The sequence below is a fragment of the Mirounga angustirostris genome, unplaced genomic scaffold (assembly GCF_029215605.1).
Source record: "Mirounga angustirostris isolate CCGP_5_RB_7025 unplaced genomic scaffold, mMirAng1.0.hap1 SCAF_10, whole genome shotgun sequence".
In the NCBI taxonomy this organism is placed as follows: Eukaryota; Metazoa; Chordata; class Mammalia; order Carnivora; family Phocidae; genus Mirounga; species Mirounga angustirostris.
In genome coordinates this window covers 137,373,843-137,396,707 of record NW_026991718.1, presented here as the reverse complement: position 1 = coordinate 137,396,707, position 22,865 = coordinate 137,373,843, and the positions used below count along the sequence as shown (strand labels likewise).

The following is a 22,865-nucleotide window of genomic DNA, read 5'->3' as shown; positions in this document are numbered from 1 at the left end:
ACTGGTGATCAAGACTCATTTTCGCTGACAGATCTTCTCCCTGAAAGATATCCACACGCTGTTTGTGACATTTAAATTACTTGGAATTTGCAAGTCCAATGCCGGCGTGAATATTCATGGCGTGTTACCCATGCGAGTTCTCTTCTCTGAGGCTCCCAGGACTCAGCCTGCCTGGGGTGCCACGTCCTCCCGATGCCTCTGGTGGCTTCTCACCAGAGAATGTTCTAGAACCTGAAAGCCGCCAGAGGTCCCTTCCACGCGGTGGTCAGCGTGGTCCCCGGGGCCGCCCCCCCGTGATCCCGACAGGCTGGGAGACAGAGCCCAGGAAGGGCAGGAGAGCTGGATGAGGGAACAGGAGCTGACTGCTCGGGCCTCTGTCTGACCTGCTCTTCTTCAACCACGGGAGGCTGTGAGGGGCTCTCGCACAGACCCAGGGCTCCCCTGACCTCAGGCGTGGCTGGGCCTCTGGGAGCAGGACGAGCTGCGGCCTCCCCCAGGACACACCAGGCACTCCTCCTCCATCACCCAACGTGGAGCAGACAGCCTCGGGGAGACTCTCCCCATTGGCCTCAGTGCCCCACCTGTGAGCCTGGACAGTAGGAGAGAGCCAGGGGTCCACACCCCCGACCACGTCTGACCTTCTGTTGAGGCTGCGTGACCCGGCCAGCCCGAGGCTGATCCGCACAATGACGGGCGCCCTCCCTTCCTGCACACGGGGCCTCTATGCAAAACTGCTGGCAGTTCCTCAGAAATTAATAATAAATGAAAGAACTACCATGTGACCCAGCAATTCCATCTGTGGGTGTGTCCCCCAAAGAATTGAAAGCAGGGACTCCAAGAGACGTTTGCGTGCCCATGTTCCCAGCAGCGCCATTCACGACAGCCAGCGGGTGCAAGCAGCCCAGGGTCTGTCCACAGGTGGATGGATGAGCAAAGTGGGGCATCCACACGGCCGGACAGGATTCAGCCTGAAAAAGCAAGGGAATTCTGACACCTGCTCCCACATGGATGAACCCATGCTGAGGGAAATAAGCCAGTCACAAAAGGACAAAGACGCAGATTCTCCTCATGGGAGGTCCCTGGAGGAACCAACTTCGAGGAGACAGAGATGGTGGCCACCAGGCCCTGGGGGAGGCAGGGGAGTTCCCGCTTCACGGGGACAGAGTGTCAGTTCTGCAAGAAGAAGAGAGTCCTGGAGACAGATGGCGGTGGCAGCCACGCAACCGTGTGAACGCGCTTAGTACCCGTGAACTGTACTCTCACAAACGGTTAAGAGGGTAAATATTATGTGAATTTTACATTAAAAAAATTGGAAGAGAACTCCAGAATATACAAAGAACTCTTAAAACTCAACCAGAAAACAAGTGTCTAAAAAAATGGGCGAAGGATCTGAACAGACACCTCATCAAAGAAGATCGACAGATGACAACATAAGCAAAGTTGCCCCACAGCATATGTCACTAGGGGACTGCTCATTAAAACAACGAGATATAACCTGTGTGGCTAAAATAAAAACCGGAAGCACCAAACGTGGGACAGGACGGGGGGCAGCGGGGGTTCTCACGTGTTGCTGGTGCGAAGGCAACATGGTGTTTTGTGGCAAAACGAAAGACACTCCCACCAGAAGATCCAGCAACCACCCTCCTATTCACCCAAAAGAGTAGAGAACTTCTGTCCACACAAAACCCTGCACACGGATGTTTACAGCAGCTCTTTCCAGAATCGCCAAAACTTGGAAGCAACCAAGATGCCCTTCAGTAGGTGATGGGTAAACTGTGGACCATGCAGACCACGGAATATTATTCAGGGCTAAAAAGAAATGAGCTACCACCCCATGAAAACACAGGAGGGAACAAGTGAGTGAGAGAAACACATTCGAACAGGCCACACAGTGTTCAATTCCAACTCTGTGACATTCTGGAAAAGGCACAACAGTGGAAATGGTGAAAATATGAATTGGCTTCTGGGTAGAATTCCATCCCCTCCTTCAGATGTTTGGAATGAGTTACTGGGTCCCCTTAATTCCTAGTTCCCACTGCTGTCCTGGGGGCCCCCCGCCCGTGGGGTCACCTTCCTCAGGACACACCCAGTTGCATTTAAAACGGGCACAACATTAGAGGATTAAGAGCTAAGCCAGGAGCTGCCCTGCATGAACAGGTGCACCCACCCAGCCCTGACCAGACCCTGGGAACCATTATCCTGCACTAGGCACAGGGCTCCTCTCCCTGGCCCCTTCCATCTGGGTTTGGTCTCTCTGGGGATGTGGAGAAACCCTATCCATCACGTCCACCTGACTGGGGCGGGCGGGGGTCCTTCCCCCACCCCAGGCTGCAGCCCCAGGCCAGATGGTACAGGATCAGCTGCTGGCTCCAGAGGCCCCTGGGGGGACCAAAGGCCTCTGACAGAGCTGCGGGGGAGGCCGCCCACCCCTCTCCTCTGGCCAGCTGCCGGAGAGCTCTCACCCTTCACCATCCGCGAGGCCTTGCCCTCATCCTGCCTGCCGCTGCCCACACTGACCACCCCAAGCTGAGCACCGGGACCTCCCCCTAAGATGCCCACTGCTGGGAGCAGAACCTGCCCCCCGAGGCCCTAGGAGGGGGACAGCCCTGTGGTGTGGGCCTCAGCAGCCACTGGGGTGGGGGCAGTGGGCCTGGGCAGGCGGTGCCCCCACACCTGCACGCAGCACCACCAGGAGCCCCCTTCCTGGGCCCAAGGGTGGGGACAGTCCATGGGGGGGGTCTCAGCATTTGTCACCATGCCTCACAGCCTGCCAGGGCAATGTTAACAGACCAACTAAGACCTAAGCCCTACACCTTCTCTGCTCAGTAAGTTTGGGGTGTACTAGGCCCCTCCCTGGCACTCAGGGGGGCACCCTGCCCGGTTTGCCCGAGACACACATCTGGGAAGCCCTCCGTCCCGGGCCCAGGGGGACTGGCCACCCTCCTCAGGGCCCCTGGGGCTGAGTTCCTGCTGCTGCCCCTCCCCCGTGCATGGCCCGCTGGGCTGAGTCGGTCCCACATGGGGCTCATGGACATGGTCAGCTGCCCAGCAACACAGTCGTGGAGGAGGCCGGGGGAGTGGCACCCTCGGGCTGAGCCCTCTGGCTCCTTCAGCCTCCCTGTTGCTTCTTCCCCACAACCTCCCAGCCTCATACCAAGGCCTGGGGCCCCAGCGGGTGGGTGAGCGCTGCCCCCCGCCTATAGGGGAGGAAGCTGAGGGCTTGGCTGCCTGGCTGAGGCCTAGGGCGGATGCTCGAGCCTCTCAGGCCCTCGACGGACACTTGTCCTCGTATCCCCGGGACCAGGGCAGGGAGGCTGGACATGCCAGGCCCACAGGCTGGGAGGCTCGAGAGGTGCCCTCCCTCCCTCAGGCATCACCACCGCCATACCTTCCACCTGACTCACCTGCCCCCCCCCGGATGCATGGCCACCCCATCTCCTGGCTGGTCACGTGGAGATCCGCCCGGGCTGCTGAGTGCTGCTCCCAGTGGCTGGACTTGGGCAGGGCCTGACCCCGGGGCTGTGCCTGGGTGGGGACCTGGACAGAGGTGTCCCTGGGGACGTGGAGGCCTCCTCGTCGTGGAGGGCTCACGCCTGGCCCTTCTGCAGGCCTTGCCCCGTCTGACCTGAGTCAATCCTGGCCCACGACTCGCACACAGAGATGAACTGGTGAGTAGACGTTATCTGCAGTGTAAGGCTCATCCTGCCCCAAGTGGAAATAGGGGCCAAGCACTGGTGGGCAGTTAAAGCCACAAACCATTTACTGAAATGGAAACAGCTTTGCGGAGGGGACGTTGAGAAATGAGCCCTCTGCCATTTTTAGAAACCAGACAGTAAAAATCTGCAAGAGTGGACTGTTGGAAACAGAAGCTTCTCTCACTCGCGGGTGGGCCGTCCAAGGGGCAGTCCCCCAGCCGAGCTTCGGCAGCTTGCTGGCCCCATCCGGCGGTCAGAGCTGCCTTGTCCAGCTCTGCCCTTATGACTCCCCGAGGAAGCAGAGCCAGGGATGGCTGCACAGGACCCGTGAGGTTGAGGGATGGAGGGCTTCCTGGAAGCGGCGACCCCCGGGCCCGGCTGAGCAGGTGGGGAACATGGGCATCTGGAGGGAGGTGAGAGCACAAACGTCAAGGAGCCCAAACCTCCCTTCCACTGGATTAAAGCGGGGGTGCTGGAGAATACAGGGAACGGTGATCCACCCACATTCCGACTTGGAAGCCGCTCACCCCTTCCTCCAGGAAGTCCTCCTTGCTGCTCTGGCTCACACTGCTCATAAGTCAATGTTGCTCTTCCTTGTCCTCACAGGGAGCCCTGGGAGGGGTGCAAGGAGTCAGACCGGTCCCGTCTGGGCTCTTACGTGCTGGGGGCTTTGGGTAATCCCAGGGCTGTGCTGTGCTGGGACCGTCAGATGCCGCAGGGTGAGCGACACAGGGGGCTGGGGGCGGGGTTGCCCAGCATTGGCCACAGAGCCAGGGGCCCAGGACACAAAACATGGCAGCTCTGTCCCTTGGCCCACACTGCTGGCCTTGCCCAGGAGCCAGACCCAACATCTCTCCCTGGACCCCGAGGAAGCATCCAGGCCTCTTGAATTACCTCGGGGCACTCCTTGGGCACGCAAGCCTGCCTGCCCTGGGGCGGGGCCTCTCAGCTCCACGGTGGCCCTCCGTGGAGCTCCGGCAGACCGAGGCCCTGGGCTGTGGATTCCCGGGCCTGGGGCCGTCTGCTACGAAAGCTTCCAGCCTCCCCGGATACGTGTCCTCGTGGAAACCCACGTCCAGCTGCCCCACCCGCGCGGCCTGTCGCCGTCACTCAGCCGCCAGCCCGGGGCTCAGAGCTGCTGCCCGGCGCCGTGCGCGGGGACGAGCCTCGCAGAGCAGGGGTCGGCTCCAGACCTGCCCGCTGGGTGGGCTCGGTCTCAGGGGAGGGGGCTGTGGCTCCAGGCAGGACCTCCCTGCTGCTTGTTGGTAGCAGAGGCAAGTTGCCAGTGCCTCATCGTGCTCCGGCTCTTGGACCCACCTGTTCCCGGAAACCCCGGGCCGGGGCTGGCTCGGGGAGACGGCAGGGGTGGCCGAGGGAGAGTGCCTGCCTCAGGGACGAGTCCGAGGGGCTGTGGGGGGCCAGCACGGGGGTCCTCGTGAGGGGGCGATGTGGCCGGGCCTCGTTTCCCAACTAGACCAGTTGGTCTCTCTGGGACCAATGAGCACAGGTGAGGCTGAGACCCTCGTTCCTGCCACGTACCCCCCCCCAAGCACCAGAGCCCGCCCTCTAGCCCATCAATGTCGCCGTTTCCTGGCTGGACTCAGAGGGACCGGAGGGAGGGACCACACACTGCACCTCGTTTGCAGGCAATCTCCATGCTGCTCACGAGCATCTGCAGCCTTGCTCAGCTCTAAGGGATAAGCTGGCCTCCTGGCTACACTTTAGGTGGCCCCATTACTGGTAGAGAATGGCCACTTGACCCCCAAATCAGCAATCAGTAATGAAAAATAGTAATGAAGAAAGCCCTCAGCGCTTGGGAAGCACTTGGCTGGGCTTCAGCGGCCGCACTGCATGGGATAGCTGGTTTCTCCAGGGACTGGCCTGCAGGTGGCAGGGGACAGCAGTGCCATCTTGCAGGCGGGACACAGGGTGCAGAGTGAGGGGTGGCCCGGGCCTGTCGCCTCCAGCCCCTAGGCCAGACACCTCTGGGCTTTCCTCTCCCACAGTGGCCGTTTCTCCAGGGCAGGAGGAATGAAGACACGTTTAATTTATTGCCGATGGAAGTGAAAATCCCCGAGTGTGGGGTCCAAGCTTCTGGCCCCCCGGAGAGCCGTTCTGCTCTTGTCCTGGCATGCGCTTGGGTTGGAACCCTGGTAATTCCGGCTCACAATGTCAGGGAAAGGGGCTGGGCTGTTGACCCAGGGATGCCCCATCCATCTTGTGAGTTAGTTACTAAGGTCAGGGAAGGATTCCTTTAAAACTCAGCAGGAGGTCCCCCAGAAAGGGCTGGAAGTGGTTCTAAATGCTTTAAATGCCAACACAGAAGCTCGCCCTTAGGGCTGGGATGAGGTCTCCAGTGACCGCAGCCCCCCGCGCTGTTGACCCACCTGAGTCTTGGTGGAATATGGCTCCTTTCAGCTCCTGCCTGATCAAGCCCTGGGGTTGGGACAGGGGAGAAGATCCTTTGGCTCTTTTGGGAGCCACTGGGGCCCAGGCACTGGATGGGGCAGGGGTTTTGGGCCTTGAGGCGGAGCCACCAGGAGCCCTCCCATGCCAGGGGCAGGGAGCTCTGGCGGATGGCGGGGGCACCCATGCACCAAGCTGCAGAGAGCCAGGAATCCTGACCACACCCTGGCCTCACTGCTTGTTGCCCCCGTTTCCAGCTTGCCCTTGAGCCAGAGCAACCTCCTGACCGGGGTCCCAGCATCCATGCCTGCCCCTCCAGCCTGCCCAGCACAGCAGAGCCATCTCAGGGCTCCGTCCCAGAATTAAGCCAAGACCTGCTCTGCACACATGTCCCTTTGGCCTTCAGAGTGGCTACACGCAGGCACCTTCATGGGGCCCCTGACCCAGGCTCCCTGACCTGCAGGTGCACCAAATGTTACAGGCTTGGAGCAGAAAGGATTAAACCAGAACCAGCCCAATCGTCGTGGGCGCCCGTCCCCTGCGGGGTCACCAGGCCATCTGAGCTCCACTTTAGCTCATCACAGTGTTAGACCGGAGCCGGGAGGAACCAGCTGGCCACCTGAACACCTTTCAGCCAAGGGACGACATGAAAGGTGTGGGCAGGTAGGACACCTGGCTGGGGCTGGGGCAGGATTCTGAGGCCGGGGCTGGGAAGCCTTTGCCACCCCAGCCAGAGGGCCCCAGGGAGTGGGCAGTGACAGCAGCCACATGCAGAGACAGTGCCTGCGGCACAGCACGTGCCCCGAGCTCACTTGCCACCTCCAGCTGCCTCCTCCTAGGTCTCCCCTGGGCCTCGCCTGGCTGGCGCGGGGCGGTGGGACAGAGGAGGAGGGGGGCCTGGGGGGAGGAGCACCCGCTGCTGCCTCGGTGGGAAGATGGGTTCGCTGTGCCCGCCTCCCTGGGTCACCGCTGACAGTCTGTAAGATGACAGATGAAAGGGGCCCTGGGCAGGCCCGACCCGTGGCCCTCTTCCTCCCCACGCTGCGCCCCCACCCCCACCAGGGGTTGAGTCTGGGCAGGGGGCCAGAAGCCTTTCCTCAGCTGGAGACACCCAGAGTGCCGCCCCGTCTCGGCCGGTCCCGGGAGTGTTGGAACAAACTCATCGGAGGGCCGTGAGGTCCACAGGCATCCCCTTCCTGCTCCTCCTTGCTCATTTATCGAGGGGCCCGGCACCCGCTCTGCACCTGGACCTGGGGGGCCAGTCAAGTGCTCAGGAGACAGAGTGCTGTGTCTGCACTCAAAGTGAGCCCCCCACCCGGACAAGCAGCCCTGGCCCCGTCTTCTGCCTCTGTGCTGAACTGTGGTCTAGTGGGGCTACTGGTGGACATCAAAACATATGCCAGGTCCTGCCCCCCAGAACCTGTCAGTGTAACCTTATTTGGAAAAAGTGTCCTCACAGATGCAATTAAGGACATGGAGATGAGATCATGCTGAATTAGGGTGGCCCTAAGTCCAACGACAAGCATCCCTATAATAGAAGGGAAGAGACACAGACCAAGGAGGGACACCAGGTGAAGACAGGCAGAGACTGGAGGGACGCCTGGGGCCACCAGAAGCTGGACGTGGCAGGGAGGACCCTCCTCTGGAGCCGCCGATGGGAGCACGGCCCTGCCCACACCTTGGAGGTTTCAGACTTCTGGCCTCCAGAGCTGTGAGAGGCTAGGTTTCTGCAGTGTGAGCAGTGTGGTCTGTGGTCCTCTGTTACCGTGGCCCAGGGCACTGGCACTCGGCTCATGAGACCCTCACAACAGGCGGAAGCAGAGAAGGTGCTTGGGGTTAGAGCCTTTTCCGAACATGAGTATCTGCCCCTGGTGCTTTTAATCGGAAGCTTTCTGAACACCGTCTAGCTGATCTCCAGGTCTGACATAAATGTGGGTATTTTAATACATCAGATGGGCGTCTTTTAAACAAGCTGTCAGGAAAATGAATCGCAGGAAGCTGAAGGGGTGTTAACCTTGTCTGAGAGCCCTGCAATTATCTGCGTCAGGTATGGGCCAGTGTGGCGGGCGCCTCACCCACGCCTCGCTCCTCCAGAAAAGCTTCCTTCGGCTGGGGTGTGTTTCCCGACCCCAGATCACTGCTCAAGCGTCTGTTTGGCAGCCTGCTGTGGCTGGCTGGTGCTTTTCCCCAATCTTCTGGGCCTCTGAAGGTGGAAAGGGCCCCCCTGGGACCTGTCCCCCTCCCAGCCCCCGGCCTGGCCTGGCCCCACTCCTCCTCAAACTCCACCTGGCACCAAGGAAGAGCAGGCATCCCCCAGGTGGGCTCAAGTCCCCTGGAGGACAGCTCACCTCAGCCAAAGGGGCCTCGGGGTGGGGCAGAGCCGAGGGCCTGGGCAAGTTGCCAGCCTGTGGGGGACAGAGAGGCCTCTGGGCTGGCCACTTTCCTTCCTGCCTCACGTGGGCATCACTGTAAGCGCCGCACAGGACTGGCCACGACCCAGCTGCTCGACGCCTTGCTCACCGGGGCTCCTGTCTGCATCGTCTCACTATCCTGTCTCCTGCCCTGGACCCTGGTGCCTGTGCTCCCAGCCTGCTGTCATAGGAACACGGACAGACCACCTGGAGGCCACCAGACAGCAAGCGTGCACCAGAAATTGGTGTCACAGAAATCTCAACGTCGTTCTGTGGCTGGGCCCTGCCTCCCCCGGGCCCCTCCCCGGAGTGGGGAAGACAAAGCAGTGAGGTTATGGGCTCCTCACACTGAGGACAATCCAGGAGGGGTCTCCAAGCTGCACCGGCAAGACTGTCCCTGGGCTGGAAAGCTCCTTCCCGTTCCCATTCAGGGTTTCCAGGAGCAGCTGGTGCGCCCAGATCCAGAGAGCCTGGGAGCGGGGTCGGCACAGATGTGATCGCTTCTCCCTCAGCCCCAGGCAATAAATAGTGACCCTCAGCAGCTTCCGACCGCGCACATCCTGTTGGGCATAGGGCCTGAGGCAGATGGACTTACAAACGGATGAATCTTTGATTTTGGCTCTGCACCAGCAAGAGCTGGGTGTCCCGGTGCACGGGGCTCCTGGGTGACATGACCCAGATGCACTTCCCCTCCTGCCTGACCCTCAGGAGCTGGAGGCTTCGCGGGCCTGCCAAGGAACGGGGAATTATACTCGGGACAGCAACAGCCCATGGCCTGCCGTGAGCACTTACAACTTCGTAATTCCTGAATAGGGACGAGTCCCAAATAGCCCAGGACTCTCTGAATGAACTTCAGGAAGTTGAAATGGTGTGCTTTTTTTTTTTTAATAGAGGAAGTGTTTTTGAGTTATAAGAGCACACAGCTTGCTGAAGAATGCTCTTAACCTTTAAATATGTCAAGGGAGAATTACTGAACTTTACAGTAAATTCACCTTTAAACAGACAACGAGCTAAAAATGTTTAAGTCCAAATAATGTCACTCCTTTTTATAAGCTTCAGGATAAGATTTACTCAAACACAGTGGCTATCTGTGTTTCTAGGATAACTCTGTTTCTTTGTTGGGTATTCTGTTGCAACTTTGTTTTAATAGTTCCTTTAATAGACCAAAGTCTTCTATCATAAACTGTCTCAGATATTTTTGAAAGTAGGCAGTGTTTAAAATCCAGGGCTGACTCCCACTTGGGGTACTGGACTAGCTCTCCTGTCATAAACAACTATGAAATTGTACACAATGCATCAGCCAGTTGTTTTCAGACACGGGACAAGCTACAGTGCAAGACCGTGGTGGCCGAGAGCAGGGAAATTCACAAAGTGAGCCCCACGGTCACCTGCTTCTCTCCTTGGGGCCATTTTCCAGATTGCAACATTAGGAGCTGGGGTCTGGTCCAGCATGGCTATTCCGGCTGAGGAGGCAGAACTCAGAAGCTGGGGCCACAGAGCAGTTTGAATCTGCAGAGAAGGCAACTGAAAGGGGGGTCCACATTGTGGGGGTCCTCAGAAGCCTGTGAGGGACTCTCCACAGCTTCTGTGCTGGCTGGGCTGTGTACACAGACTGAAACCTTGATAGGCTTATGGCAGGTGGCTGGCTTTCTGGCAGCGCTGGGGGGCAGAGGCCTCCTTAACACACTGAGTGTCCTGCTGAGATGCCAGGAGGTCCACACCTGAGGAATGAGCACCGTGCCCTAGATGGAGGCCTACTCTAGACCCGCCTACCTAAGCCTCAAAGCAAACCCCCAAATCCACAGGGGACACTGAGACTAGAGTTGATTCCTCCCAAGTTAGAAGGGGTTGGGCTTTCCGTAAACCTGCACGGATGAGGTGTAAACCAGGATGATCAGTCTGCAACTGAAAGGCCTACAAAAGCAAGAATCGACACTCTTCAAAGCAAGATAACAGAACACAGAGTCTCTTCAATGCATCATCTACAATGTTCAGTATAAATAAAAAATGACTAGATATGCAAAGAAACAGGAAAATGTGACCCATTGATAAGAAAAAAAGGAAATCAATTAAAACAGCCCCCTAGGTGAGCAATGAGAAGTGGGAAGTGTCAGGTGTGAATGGGTGCAATGTGAATTCTTAGCAGACGTTGAACTTAAGGATGCGTGTTTACACCCCCAGAGCAGCCGTTACAAGAACAAATACAGACAGCTATACCTAAGAAAGTTAGTCGAGGAAATGAAATGGAATACTCGGACTTCCCCGTCAGAGGACTAAGAAAAGGATCTCTCGAAACTGGGGAGTGTGGGAGGCAATCTCAGCAAGGAAAGAGCTGGAAAACGGATCCCCAATTCTGTGCATGATTTGACACAAATCCTGGGCTCACCCTTGACCTGCCCATGCGTGGAACACACCTAAAGAACCAGAGTAAAGGAAGGACCTGAAAACTGCACTGTGATATAAACCACCTCCCAGAACCAGGACGAAACCCCGAGGCGTGTGTGCATGGGGGAGAGCAGGACAGTGCAGCACAGGGCTTGCAAACGGGACTGACGTTGGACCACCAGCCACCAGACAGTGAGGCAGATCGGGCAGCTCCTCATGGGCTGCCTGCCCAAAGAAAAGAATCCACTAAAAACACTGACATTCTCCAGAGGGTTCTAATTAACCCAAAGCACCACAGCAATATTCAAAGTGTTCAGAAAGTAACCCCAGATTACTTGATATGGAAAGAACCAGGAAGATAAGACTAACTCTCACGGGAAAGACAATATAGACCACTCTCAGGAAGACTCAGATGGTGGGACTTCCAGATAGGGACTTAGGAGCTGGTGCGAGCACCACGCTCCTTGAGATAAAAGCAACTCTTGAAATGAATGGAAGGATACAAGTTCTTAAAAGATGAAAAGAAACACATTGAAAGAACCAATGGAGGTTTCAGAACTAGATGATACAATGTTATCAACCAAACTGACCCTCAGAGAGCAATATGCCCAACAGAGTGATCATGGGTTCTGCGAGGGCGCACGCGGGTTCTGCGAGGACGCACATGCCATTCACCAGCACAGACTGTGACTCTGGGCCGCCAGACAAACCTGAACTCCTTTAGGGAACTGAAATCACACAGGTATGTCCTCTAAACATATGAAATTACAAACCAGTGACAAATGTTGTCAACATTTGGAAATTAAACAACACGATTCTCAATAGTCCAAAGACTAGAGGGAATCTCAGGAGAAGTAAGAAAATATCTTGAACTGAATTAGAATACATTTTAAAAATTTTGAAATGCTACTAAAGCAGCATTTAGGAGGGAATTTATAGCATTTGATGTTTAAACTACAAAAGAATAAAGGCCCTGAGTCAATAATCCAAGCTTCCACCTTAAGAAATCTAGGAAGCCAAGAACAAATTAAATCCAAACCAAGCATGAAAAGGAAATGAAGATGGGAGTGTAAATAAATAAAACTGAAAGCAGGAAGACAACAGAAAAAATTCATGAAACCGAAACCTGGTTATTCGAAAAAGAATAATATTGGTGAACTCCCAGCTGTACGGACCAGGGGAAAGAGGGTGCACGGGTCACTGGTACCAGGAATGAGAGAGAAGAGGTGGTCACAGACCCCGCGGGCAGCCTAGGGGTAATAGGAATGCCACAAACCCCATGCCCCCAAATGTGACGACTTTTAGATAAAATGGACCGGTTCCTTTAAAGACACAAGTCGCCAAAACTTGCACAGGCAGAAGCACAACACCGGAATCTCTCTACGCCCACGAAGGGAACTGAAATCACAGCTGGAAACCTTCTGACGAAACTCCTGGCCCAGACGGAGTCGCTGAGGAACTCTACCGAACCTTAAAGGAAGACAGACGACCGCTTCCAGAAAACAGAAGAGGAGCAAGTACATTCCAAATAATTCTACGAGGTCAGCATGACCCGGATACTGAAACCGGACAAAGACGCACAAGAAGGTAAAACTACGGACCAATATCTCTCATGGGCCTGGACACAGAAATTCCCAACAAAATATTAACTCAAATCCAGCAACACATACAAGGACAATGCATGGCCAGGTGGGGCTTGTACTAGAAACGTGAGGCTGGTCCAAGAGTGAAAACTAGTAAGGTTTTCCATGAATACAAGGTCCCCGGAGTCGTCAAATCCACGGAGACAGAGGCAGAGTGGTGGTCTCTGGGCCAGGGGAGGGGTGCTGGGGAAGGACTGTTTCATGGGGACGGAGTTCCCACTGGGAGGTGAAGGCGTGCCAGACACAGGTGGTGGGGATGGTCACACAGCAATGGGAACATGCCTAGTGCCACTGACCTGTCTGCTTAAAAATGGCTAAAGTGGTAAATTGCATGTTCTATATAGTTTGCCACAATAAAAAATTACTCAATGTAATTCACTATATTAACTAAGGAAGAAAAACCACATGACCATACCAATAGATGCAGGAAAAGCATTGAACAAAATTCAACATCCATGCATGATTTCTTAATCTGATAAAGGGCCTCTACCAAAAGCTTAAATAAACTAAAAACCTTATCCTTGATTGTAAAGTACAAAGACTTTCTCTCTAAGATCAGGAACAAGGCCAGGCAGTTTTCTCTTCCGCTCTGATTACATATCATACTGGAAGTCACAGCCAGAACAATAATGCAATAAAAGGAAATTAAAGGTGTACAGATTGGAAAGGAAGAACTAAAACATTCTCTATTCACAGACAACGTGACAGTCTACACAGAAGATCCCAGGGACCCTACAAAGTAATTTGTAGAATTCATAAGTATGCTCATCACAGTTGCAAGATGCAACATCGACATATAAAACCCAATCACACTTCTATGTGCTAGCCATGAAAAACTGGAAATAGAAAAATAATTCCCAAAACATGAATACTTAGGTATAAATCTAACAAAATACGTTAGGCTCTGTATGCTGGAGGCCAGCACTAACGATAGCAAAGGGGACCCAACTCAACGGATGGATGCCCCGTCCTCGGGGATGTCTCAGTGTGAAGATGCCAAGTCTCCCCACCATTGATCGACACACTGACCCAATCTAAATCAAAACCCCTGCACGCTTTTTTGGTGATCCTAGATTTATGTAGAAAACAAAGGGCCGAAAGTAGCAACACAGTGTTGGAAATGAACACAGCTGGAGGACGCACACGGTTTGGAATGCTTACTGTAAATCCACAGTGTGGGGGCAGGGACGGTGCAGACGTGCAGATGGAGGGGGGTCTGGGCAGAGCCCCGCACAGGAGGTCAGGCAACTTTTGATTAAGGCACCAAGAAACTTTAGTGCAGAAAAGAACATCTTTTCATGTGCAGTACTGACCACGTGGATATGTACATATAAACGAAAGCACCCATATCTCACCCCATAGAAAAACGAACTCAAAACAGATCATAAACCTAAATATGAAACATGAAACTATAAAGATGATGGAAGATAGCAGGAAAGAAGATAGACAGAGCACCAAAAGCAGGATCCATTTAAATGTCTGATAGGCTGGACTCCATCAAAACCATAGCTGTTTGCTCTGTGACGTGCAAAGTCAGGAAAGTGCAAAGAGAAGCCACAGAAGGGGAGACAGTATCTGCGAATCATGTATCTGGACAAAGGACTCGTATGCAGAATATATTTTAAAAACTCTCAAAATTCAACAACAAGAAAGCAAGTCAATTTAACAACTGGGCAAACTACTGAAACAGACTCTGGCAGAGAAGGTGCACAGGTACCAAGAGCATATGGATAGGCGCCCCACATCACCAGTCATCAGGGAAATGCAAATCAAGCCACAACAGGATCCCACTGCATGCCCACTGGACGGCTAAATGAAAATAAAACCCAAACCTACAACTGACTGTCGCAGGCGCCAGCTAGGATGCGGAGCACCGCGTCCTTCCATGTGGCTGTGGACATTCAAAATGGCACCTCCACTTTGGAAAAGCTTGGCAATTTCCTAGAAGGTTGAACACACTTCCCGTATGACCCAGCAATCTGACTCGTAAGTATTCATTCGGGAGAAATGAAAATGCTCGTTCACACAAAATCCTGTACCTGAATATTAGTAGCAGCTTTATTTGTCATTGCTCAACACTGGAAACCACCCAAACGTCCTTCACCTGCCAAATGGAGAAACAAACAATGGAATCCTACATAAACGAAGGAGCAAGATGTTGATGCAGGCAACAGCGTGGATGAGTTCCAAGCGCCATAGTAAGTGAAAGAAGCCAGACTCGGGGGTGGGGGGACAGCCCAAAGGCTCCATTTACGTGACGTCCTGGAAAAGGCGCAAGCCTGGGAGAACAGATCCTGGTTTCCAGGGGCTGGGGCGGGGTGTGGTTGACCCCAAAGCAATAGAACAAGACAAAGCTTTGGGGTGACAAGACTGGCCTCGAGCCTCCGAGGCGGTGGTTACGTGGCCCTACGTGTTTGCCCAAACTCGGAGGTCAGTGAAAGAAAAGTGATTCTGACCAGGTGTAAATTTTAAAATAAAGGTTTTCCTGCAGGATCCTGCACCCAGATGACAGGAAACAGCTCCCAGCCCCAGGAGGGGGATCCCCAAATCAGAGGCCTGGTCTCTCCACACACGTGGCTGAGTTACTGCTGCGTGGGTCACAGAGCCCCCAACTGGGCGCCCAGAGCCGTCCCAGGCACCTCGAGTGTATTAAGTCACCGAGCCACAGAGTCATCGCTACCTGCAGTGGCCGGCAAAGAACGAGGCGCACGAGGTCGTGGGGCTGGCCCAGGGTCCGGCAGCTGGCCAGCACTGAAGCTGCGTGCTGCTGACGACAAACCCCAAACTTCCCGCTCCCAGCAGCACGGAAGCTCCCCTGAGTGTTGATGGAGCAGCCCCGCAGGTGTTCACGCGTGAGGTCCCCAAAGCAGCAGAGCGAGCCTGCAGGTGAGCAGCCCCACACGCTGCGCCGGGTCCAGCTCAAGCGCCCTGCCCTGTCTGGGCCTCCGCTTCCTGGTGGGACCTGAAGAGCCTGGTGCTTCCACCTGGGACGACACCTGGCCTGGGCCGGCTGCGTGGCCTCTCGGTGGCTGTTCCTTTGCTGGCGGGGTGGGGTGCTGCTGGGGAACAGCAGGGGTGCGGGGCACCAGGCAGAGCCCACAGCTGTGAGCTCAGCAACATCATCCTCTCCTGGGTGTGGGAATCAAGCCCTCCTGGGGGGTGAGTGGCGGGGAGAGAGCGCTGCTGGGGGCTTTGGGCTCCCCGTGGACGTTCCCAGGACCCCTCTGGTCCTTGTGGGCCATCGAGCCTTCAGGAGGACCGTGCAGTGCCCAGAGGCCCGCCAGAGAGAGGACCTGGCCGCCCCCCACAACCTTTATGGGACGAGGCCTCAGCGCGCTTCATGCTCATTTCCGACAGACTCACTGAGACGGAATAATTTACATTCACTAAAATTACCCCTCAGTCCGTAGCTTTTCATAAATGCTCAGTTGTGTGACTACCGCCACAGTCAAGATGCAGAGTGTTTCTTGCCCAACGTCAACCCCGCCCCCAGCCCGTCAGCCACTGACCCGTCCCTGTCGCTTTGCCTTTTCCAGAATGCCCTGCAGTTGGAAGTGTGTCGCAGGCGACCTTCTGAGGCTGCGGCCCTCGCTCGGCACAGAGGGTTCGTCCGTGGACTCCGGCTCTCAGAGGAGAGCACGGGCAGGCTTGAGAGCCCGCCGGGGAGGGCCAAGGATCTAGACACAGAAAGCGGGAGTGGTCGCAGGGGCTGGGGCGGGGGAAGCAGTCAGGGTCTAATGGGGGACAGAGCTCCCCGTCGCAAATGATGGCCATGTTCTGGGGACGGGTGGTGGGGACGGTTGAGCTGAAAGATGGTTGAAATGGTAAATTTCATGTTATGTATCTTTTACCACAATAGGAAAGAAGAAAGAAAGGCTTCAGATTCCATTTTCTGCTCCTAACACAAACCACTAGGAGACCAGATGGGGTGCCTGGTTGCTCTTTCTCTGGCGGAGAGAAACAAAGGCTCCCCGACGTCCCAAGCTGGGCCTGCCTGTCCTGTGGTGCCATGGGCGAGCCCCTGTCCTCTTGCAGTGGAGACTCTCCCCAGGAGTGAGGGCGGCCCGTGGGCGCCAGGCTGGGCCCACCCAGCGCTGCGGACGGCACTCGGGGCTGGACTTGGTCCTTGGACAAGGACGTCCTCTTACAGAGGCTCAGCACAACCATCAAAATCAGAACCCACACCTCACAGGGATGGCGCATCCCCGACTCACCGCGGGTGGTACCCGGGTTTGGCGACTGTCCCAACCGCGAACTTCACAGTGATTTCCCTTCCTGGGCCAGCGTCTAATTGGAAACCACTGGTGCTCAGCGCTGTGTCTCATCCCCGGGATACAGAGCAGCTCCACAGCCGGGCTCCTCTCTCGGGGCTGGGCACGCCGTGGGTCAGAACGTCCCTCAGGCTACGAGACTGAGGGCCAGGAAGGAGGCTGCGTGTGCTGTCCTCGGGGCGCAGAGCAGGGGCACATGACCGGCGGGGAGCCGTTCATTGTCGTGGCTGCCCTCCCCTCTACAAAGTCACTTCTGTGGGGACCCTGGGGCTCGCTAAACGTTACCAGTGAGTGCTGACGTCCCTGAGGCCGGGCTGCTACCCGCGGTTCACGGGCAGGGGAAGCAACAGACAATCAAGGTGCCACAGGACGGAAATCCTGAGAAAATGACTCATGGTCTGACTCTACAGGAACCAATTTTCTTCCACTTAGTGGAGACGGGTCCTGCTGCCTCGGCTTCCGTGGAGTCACCTCCAACCGTAAGGGCCGCGTGTCGCAGAGGCTGCGGACCCGGGGCCGGTGGGTGTGGGCACTGGCTCCTCCCCGACCCCAGGCCCCAGCTCAGCTCCGAGGGTGAGAGGACGCACCCCCGCCAGGGGCACTTCCAGAAGTCTGAGAAGGTGAACAGAAGCAGGGGGCCCCCGGGAGAGGGGTCCTCCAGCCGTGGGGCCTGACATCAGCAACAATGACGTGCTGGCACAGAGAGCCCTCAGCTGCTGCTGGTGCGGGCCGCCCAGGCTCTGCCCGTCGCGGTGGTGCGAGGCTGCGCCGCCCCTGCCCTCGGCTCCCCTGCCCCTGCCCTCGGGGCACCGCCGGTGTGCCCTGGGGAGGCTCCTGGGTTCCCTCTGCCCCTGCTCACAGAGCTCATGTGCTCCCGGGGTGGAAATACTTTACCACTGGTTTGAGCATCACGAAGACCAACTTTACTGAGAAAACAGCAGATCCAGGTCTCAGCAGAGAAGCCCGACCATCCCCACGGACGTTGGCCAGGGACTGGGCACCACGTGAGGACTAGCGTGGGGCCCTGGGATTCTGCCAGCCGTGCCCCCCAGCACCGAGGGCGGGGGGTGGCCCTGATCCTGGGGGTCAGTGCTCAGGGCAGCCGTTAGAGAAGGCTGGGCTCCGAGCTTCCCTCACCTGCCCAGTGTGTGCGTCCGCCCCCACGTCCCATGCCCCGAGTGGCACAGACGCCTCTGTACTTTTGATGGAAAAGACGGGGCCTCCCAGATCCCCTTCTGTTAACTGAGCGGCAGCGACAGCCCGCAACACGGATGGGGTGCTGCACGGGAACCTGGCCACGCACCTGCTGTGTGTGCAAGCCATGTGTGCATGTGAGGTGCACACGTACGTGTCTCCTGTGCCTGTCTACGCACATGTTACACCTCGGCGTGTCTCCACGTTCACACGCGGATGTCTGCGTGTGCGTTCCTGCGTGTGTATCTATATGTGTTTGCACATGTGTGGACACAACCCCCAGGCTCCAGAGTGCTGGACTGCAGGGGCTCAGCACCTCCCCTACCCTCCTTCTTTAACTGGGAAAATGAGAACACACCTGGGGACAGCATGTGTCTAGGAGCTGGGGCTGGAACCGGGCCAAAGCTGGTGACCAAGTTAGCAACTGTCTTGGGGCACGCAGCACATTCACCACGAGTCCTGGGTCAGGGCTGGGGGGCCGCCGGGAGCACGAAGCCGGGCAAGCGCCTGGCCAGGTCAGATCCGAACCAGACACTCAAAACCCCCAGGTCTCTGCTGCCACTGGTCACCGGTCACAGTGCACGTTGGCTGGAGGCATGGACATGGGCCCTGCCCCACCTGAAGCCAGCCACAGAGAGCCTGGGGCAGCAGGATCCACATGGTGCCTGACGTCAGAGCAGGGGGCCGGGCAGGACTGCAGTGGGGTCAAACACAAAGCACATGGGCTGATCCACATGGGCAGGGCCGCCCGTAGGGACCGCTGTGCACCCTGGGGAGATGGTGCACGGAGTGAAGGGTGGAGGTGGCACTGTTTCTCGGGGGGACTTTCTAGTGGGAAGACCCCCTCAATGGCAGGAAGTCTTCACTGTGACCAACAGTCTGTTGGAAAGACCGAATCAGATCCCCTCTGGGGTCAGAGGAGGGACCGGATTAGGGAACGCAGCAGGCCCTGTGGGCTCCTCCTCCCAGCCACCCCGTCAACTTGGGGCCCAGGGTCTGGGGCCTCTGCTGGCCTGGGCCTTGCCCTGCCCGCTGACCAAGCTCTACTTAGCCCAGCTCCAGGCGACACACTCAGAAAATGCCCAGCTGTACTGAGCAATGACTATTCCAAGTTGCTCAGAAATCTGATCCCAAACCCCCTCATTTCTAAATGTCTTGTGCATGTAAGTACCCAGGATGGGCTCTTGTGGATGAGGGGGGCTGGCGGCCTCCTGGGAGACATGCAGGCTTTCCTGTTTTGAAAAGAGGAGCCATTTGACTGGCTGATGCCTCCACACTTCCAACATGGTCGGTGAGAGGGAGACACATGGATGCAAGCACGCAGCCCCTCCCGGTAAGCATCATGGCTTAAAAACAGTGGCTGTTCACCCTGACCTGCCCAGTGGCCCCGAAGCCCAAGTGGGGGACACGAACCCAGGGCACCTCTCCTGAGATGGAACAGGGCATGCAGAAGGGAGCGGGGGTGGTGGCGAGGCCCTGGACACACTCCTGGGAGCCACCCACAGGGTCAGCCCGGAGGGAAGGGCACCTGCAGTCTGGGGCCTTTAGGGGAAGATGAGGTCCAGTCTCGGAGAGCGTCAGGAAGCCAGCAAGCACTAGTAAATGCTCGGGCGGCACTGTGCCTGTGGGCACAGAAGGGGGGCCTGTCTGCAGTGACCCGCTCAGCAGACATCTGCCAGGACGCCTGGTGGCCCCGAAGCCACACCCTGGGCGGTGTGGGTGTTGCAGCTCCCGAGCGAGCACAGGGACTCAGAGGAACGGCCCTTGGGGAGGTAAAGTGGTGTCACTGGGCATCTGATTGCGTGGGGCCGATGGACAGGAGGCAGGAGTGGAGAGAGGATGCTTCAGGGGGGCTGTGCGCACTCTGCTCGGCTGCGGCTTGTTTTTGATGATTCAAACCCGCCTGCTCCTGGCTGAGCCCTGGGAGCCGCCGGAGGGGCGGGGGGTCTGAGCGGAGGCGGCTCCTGGGTGGGCAGGGCGTGCTAGCGACCTGAGCTGCCGACCCGAACCTGCCGCTTCATACCTTTGAGGGCAGGCAGTGCGGCTGCTGCGCCCCCAGCCCCGGGCGCAGGCCAGGGGAGGCCCCTGCACAGCCGATCGGAGACAGGAGCTAGGGAGACAATGGGGGCCCTCTGAGGCCTCGGGAGGACACTTTCCCATCGCACGCGGCCCCGTGTGCCTTTGTCTCCAGCGCAGGGACCGCGTCGCAGACAGGCAGCCGGGCTCTACTAACCTCCCTGCGACATGTGCTGGGGTGGGGGTCCCTTGGCACTCAGGGGACCCTGTAGCCACAAGTTCTCAGCACCAGCGTCAGGGGCCAGGGTGGTGGCTTGTGAGGGTCCGCGACAGCCCAGGGAGTGATGCGTAGACCACAGTCCTGCCCTCGTGGCCGGCTCCCCACCCCACCACACCGTCCTACTTCCAGCAGGAGCCCTGCTGGGAGGTATGAAAGGACAGCCAGATGGGTATGGGGGGGGCACCCTGGCCCCCTCCTCTGGCTCTGCTGAGCACCTGCAGGCCCCGCCCAGACCCCCGTCCCCATCTCACCCTGCCCCTCCATGGCTACCCCGTCCTAGGGCCAGGATGCCGTCCACAGTGGCATCTCTGCCCAGACTTCCTCCCACGCAGGGCCCTTGCCCAGGTGGTCCCTGACTGAGAAACCTTCTCTCCAGGCCGGCGTAGCCCCTCGCCAGGACGCCTCATCCTAGCCGATTCCCAAGGAGGGCTCCCACCTGGGCTCCTGTAGCACCTTGCTCAGACCATCGGAGGGCTCTTGGTCACTCGGCTCCAGTGTTGTCCACCTCACACAGGTCTCCCACCTGCCACCGCGCCCAAATACCTTAAGATCCTCCCAGAAGAAACAACTTTGTCATCACCACCACCAAAATAGTGCTTCTGAGCATTTCCACATGCTGGGAACCATGCAAGCGCTTCCCACGCTCTTTCTCCTGAATCCCCTACCACCTGAGGTCGGGCTGTGATTACCTGGTTCACAGATGGGAATACTGAGGCTCAACTAAGGAACCAGTCCGGGTGGTATCAAGTTTGCCTCCACCTCCCAAGTGTAAGCGGGGGCAGGGCAGCCAGGAGGCACTGGGGGGTGGGGTGGGAGGAGGTCAGTGCTGGCCTGGGGGCTCTGCTGCAGAGGAGACAGCCCTAGCCTCCTGGGGCCACAAAGCCTTTTGGAAAGCCGATGGAAGGAGCTGCCTCCAGCACACGTTTACCTTAAATCTCAGGGAGTCTGGGGACAGCTGAGGCCCATCTACAGACCCTCCAAGACGTCACTGATCTGAGGGCCCAGCTCCCTTTGATAGGAGGGGATGAGATGCGGGGGTGAGATCTGGCAGCTCTGGAGTGAAAGGTGGGAGAAGGGGGTCAGGCTGAGCTCCCAGGCCCTGCCCCCATCCCCTTCCCAGCTGCACAGGAGTAATATTTCCTGGTGACATCCTCTCCCTCCCTGACCCAGAGGGTGCACAGGCTGGAAACGACTTTCGAGGTTTAGGAAAGAGAAGACGGAGGTGCCCCTGAGGGAGAGCCTGCCAACCCTGCCCCCAGGCCAGACCCCGTTTCTTCCCCGCCCCTGAGGCAGCTGCTCACCTGGATGACGACCTTGATCGTGGCGGTGCCCACCACGGGCGTGCACACCAGGCCGCCGGGGTGATGGCCGTCGGCACTGCGGTTCTGCTGGCCCATGGTGAAGGGCATGGGCACGGCCAACAGGCCCGAGGCGAGCCAGATGGCACTGATGAACTTCTTGGTGCGGCTGCGGGACATGAGGGTCTTGGCCCTGAAGGGGTGGCAGATGGCCAGGTAGCGCTCCACACTGAGGCTGGCCACGTTGAGGGCCGTGGCGTAGGTGCAGGCCTCCCGCAGGAAATAGTACCCGCGACAGCCGGCGTCGCCGAAGGCCCAGGGGTGGTGCACCCAGATGAAGTTGTACAGCTCCACGGGCATGGCCAGCAGCAGGATGAGCAGGTCGGACAGCGCCAGGCTGCCCAGGTGGTAATGCACGGTGCTCTGCAGGCTCTGCAGCCACTTCTTGCGCCCCAGCGTGAACGCCGTCACCGAGTTGCCCACCGTGCCCACCACGAACAGCGCCAGGTACACGGTCGTCACCAGCACCTTGGAGTAGATGTCCGTGTTCACGTCCAGGTCGCTGCTGGGCGCCGCCCGCAGGTGCTCGGACTCGTTGCCCGTGCCGTTACCGAAGCCGGGGGCTAGCAGCGCCGCCTCCAGCCCCGAGGGCGGCAGCGGGAAGGGTTTGGCGCCCGCCGCGCCCTGGGGGCCCGGCGCCGAGCGGTTGAGGCGCATGGTGGGCGCGGCTCCGGCTCCGGCTCCGGCTCCGGCTCCGGCTCCGGCGCGGACCTAGCGGAGGGAGCCGGCGGGGAGGGCGCAAGACTGCAAGCGGGCGCGCCGTCCAGCCGGGGAGCTCCCGACCCGGCCCGCGCCGCCGCGGAGCGCTCGAGGCGCGCTCACCGGGGGCTGCCGGTTCCCTCCCGCTCCCTGCAGGCCCCGGGCTCCTCCGATCGCCAGCCTCCGCGGCTATGCGGGCTGCCGGCTCCAGACCCCTCGGGTCCGCGGCGCGGGGCGAGCCTGGGGCGCGAGCGGAGCGCACGCACGGCCGCCCCGGCACGCTCCCTCCCTCGCCTGCGCTGTCCTCCCTCGCGCTCTCCGCGCACACCCGCTCCGCGCACGGCCCGCCGCGCCCGCGCCCTCCCGGGCTCCGCGCCTCCACTCCGCTGGCGGCAGCGCGGCGCGCCCAGCCGTGGGGGGCGGTGGCGGCGGCGGCCCCTCCTCTGTCCCCGCCCAGCCCAACTGTAGGGCTGGCGGGTCTCCGCGCGCTGCCGCGGGTGAGTAGGG

General features: G+C 58.2%; 1 protein-coding gene across 2 annotated transcripts in view; it reads right to left on the bottom strand.

The window, feature by feature from the left end:
* NTSR1 (neurotensin receptor 1) overlaps window positions 1–22,316 on the bottom strand; it is a 49,230-nt gene extending 26,914 nt beyond the window's left edge. The window contains exon 1 of one of the 2 annotated variants that reach the window (XR_010405950.1): window positions 16,755–17,097. Coding sequence is in view for 1 of the 2 variants with exons in the window: in XM_045883905.2 (XP_045739861.1) it covers window positions 21,603–22,316 (714 nt within the window). In the remaining variant the exon portion in view is untranslated. Of the gene's footprint in view, window positions 1–16,754; window positions 17,098–21,602 lie in introns of those variants that run through there. The other variant, XM_045883905.2, reaches the window with a different exon arrangement.
* Between the last annotated feature and the right edge of the window lie 549 nt (window positions 22,317–22,865).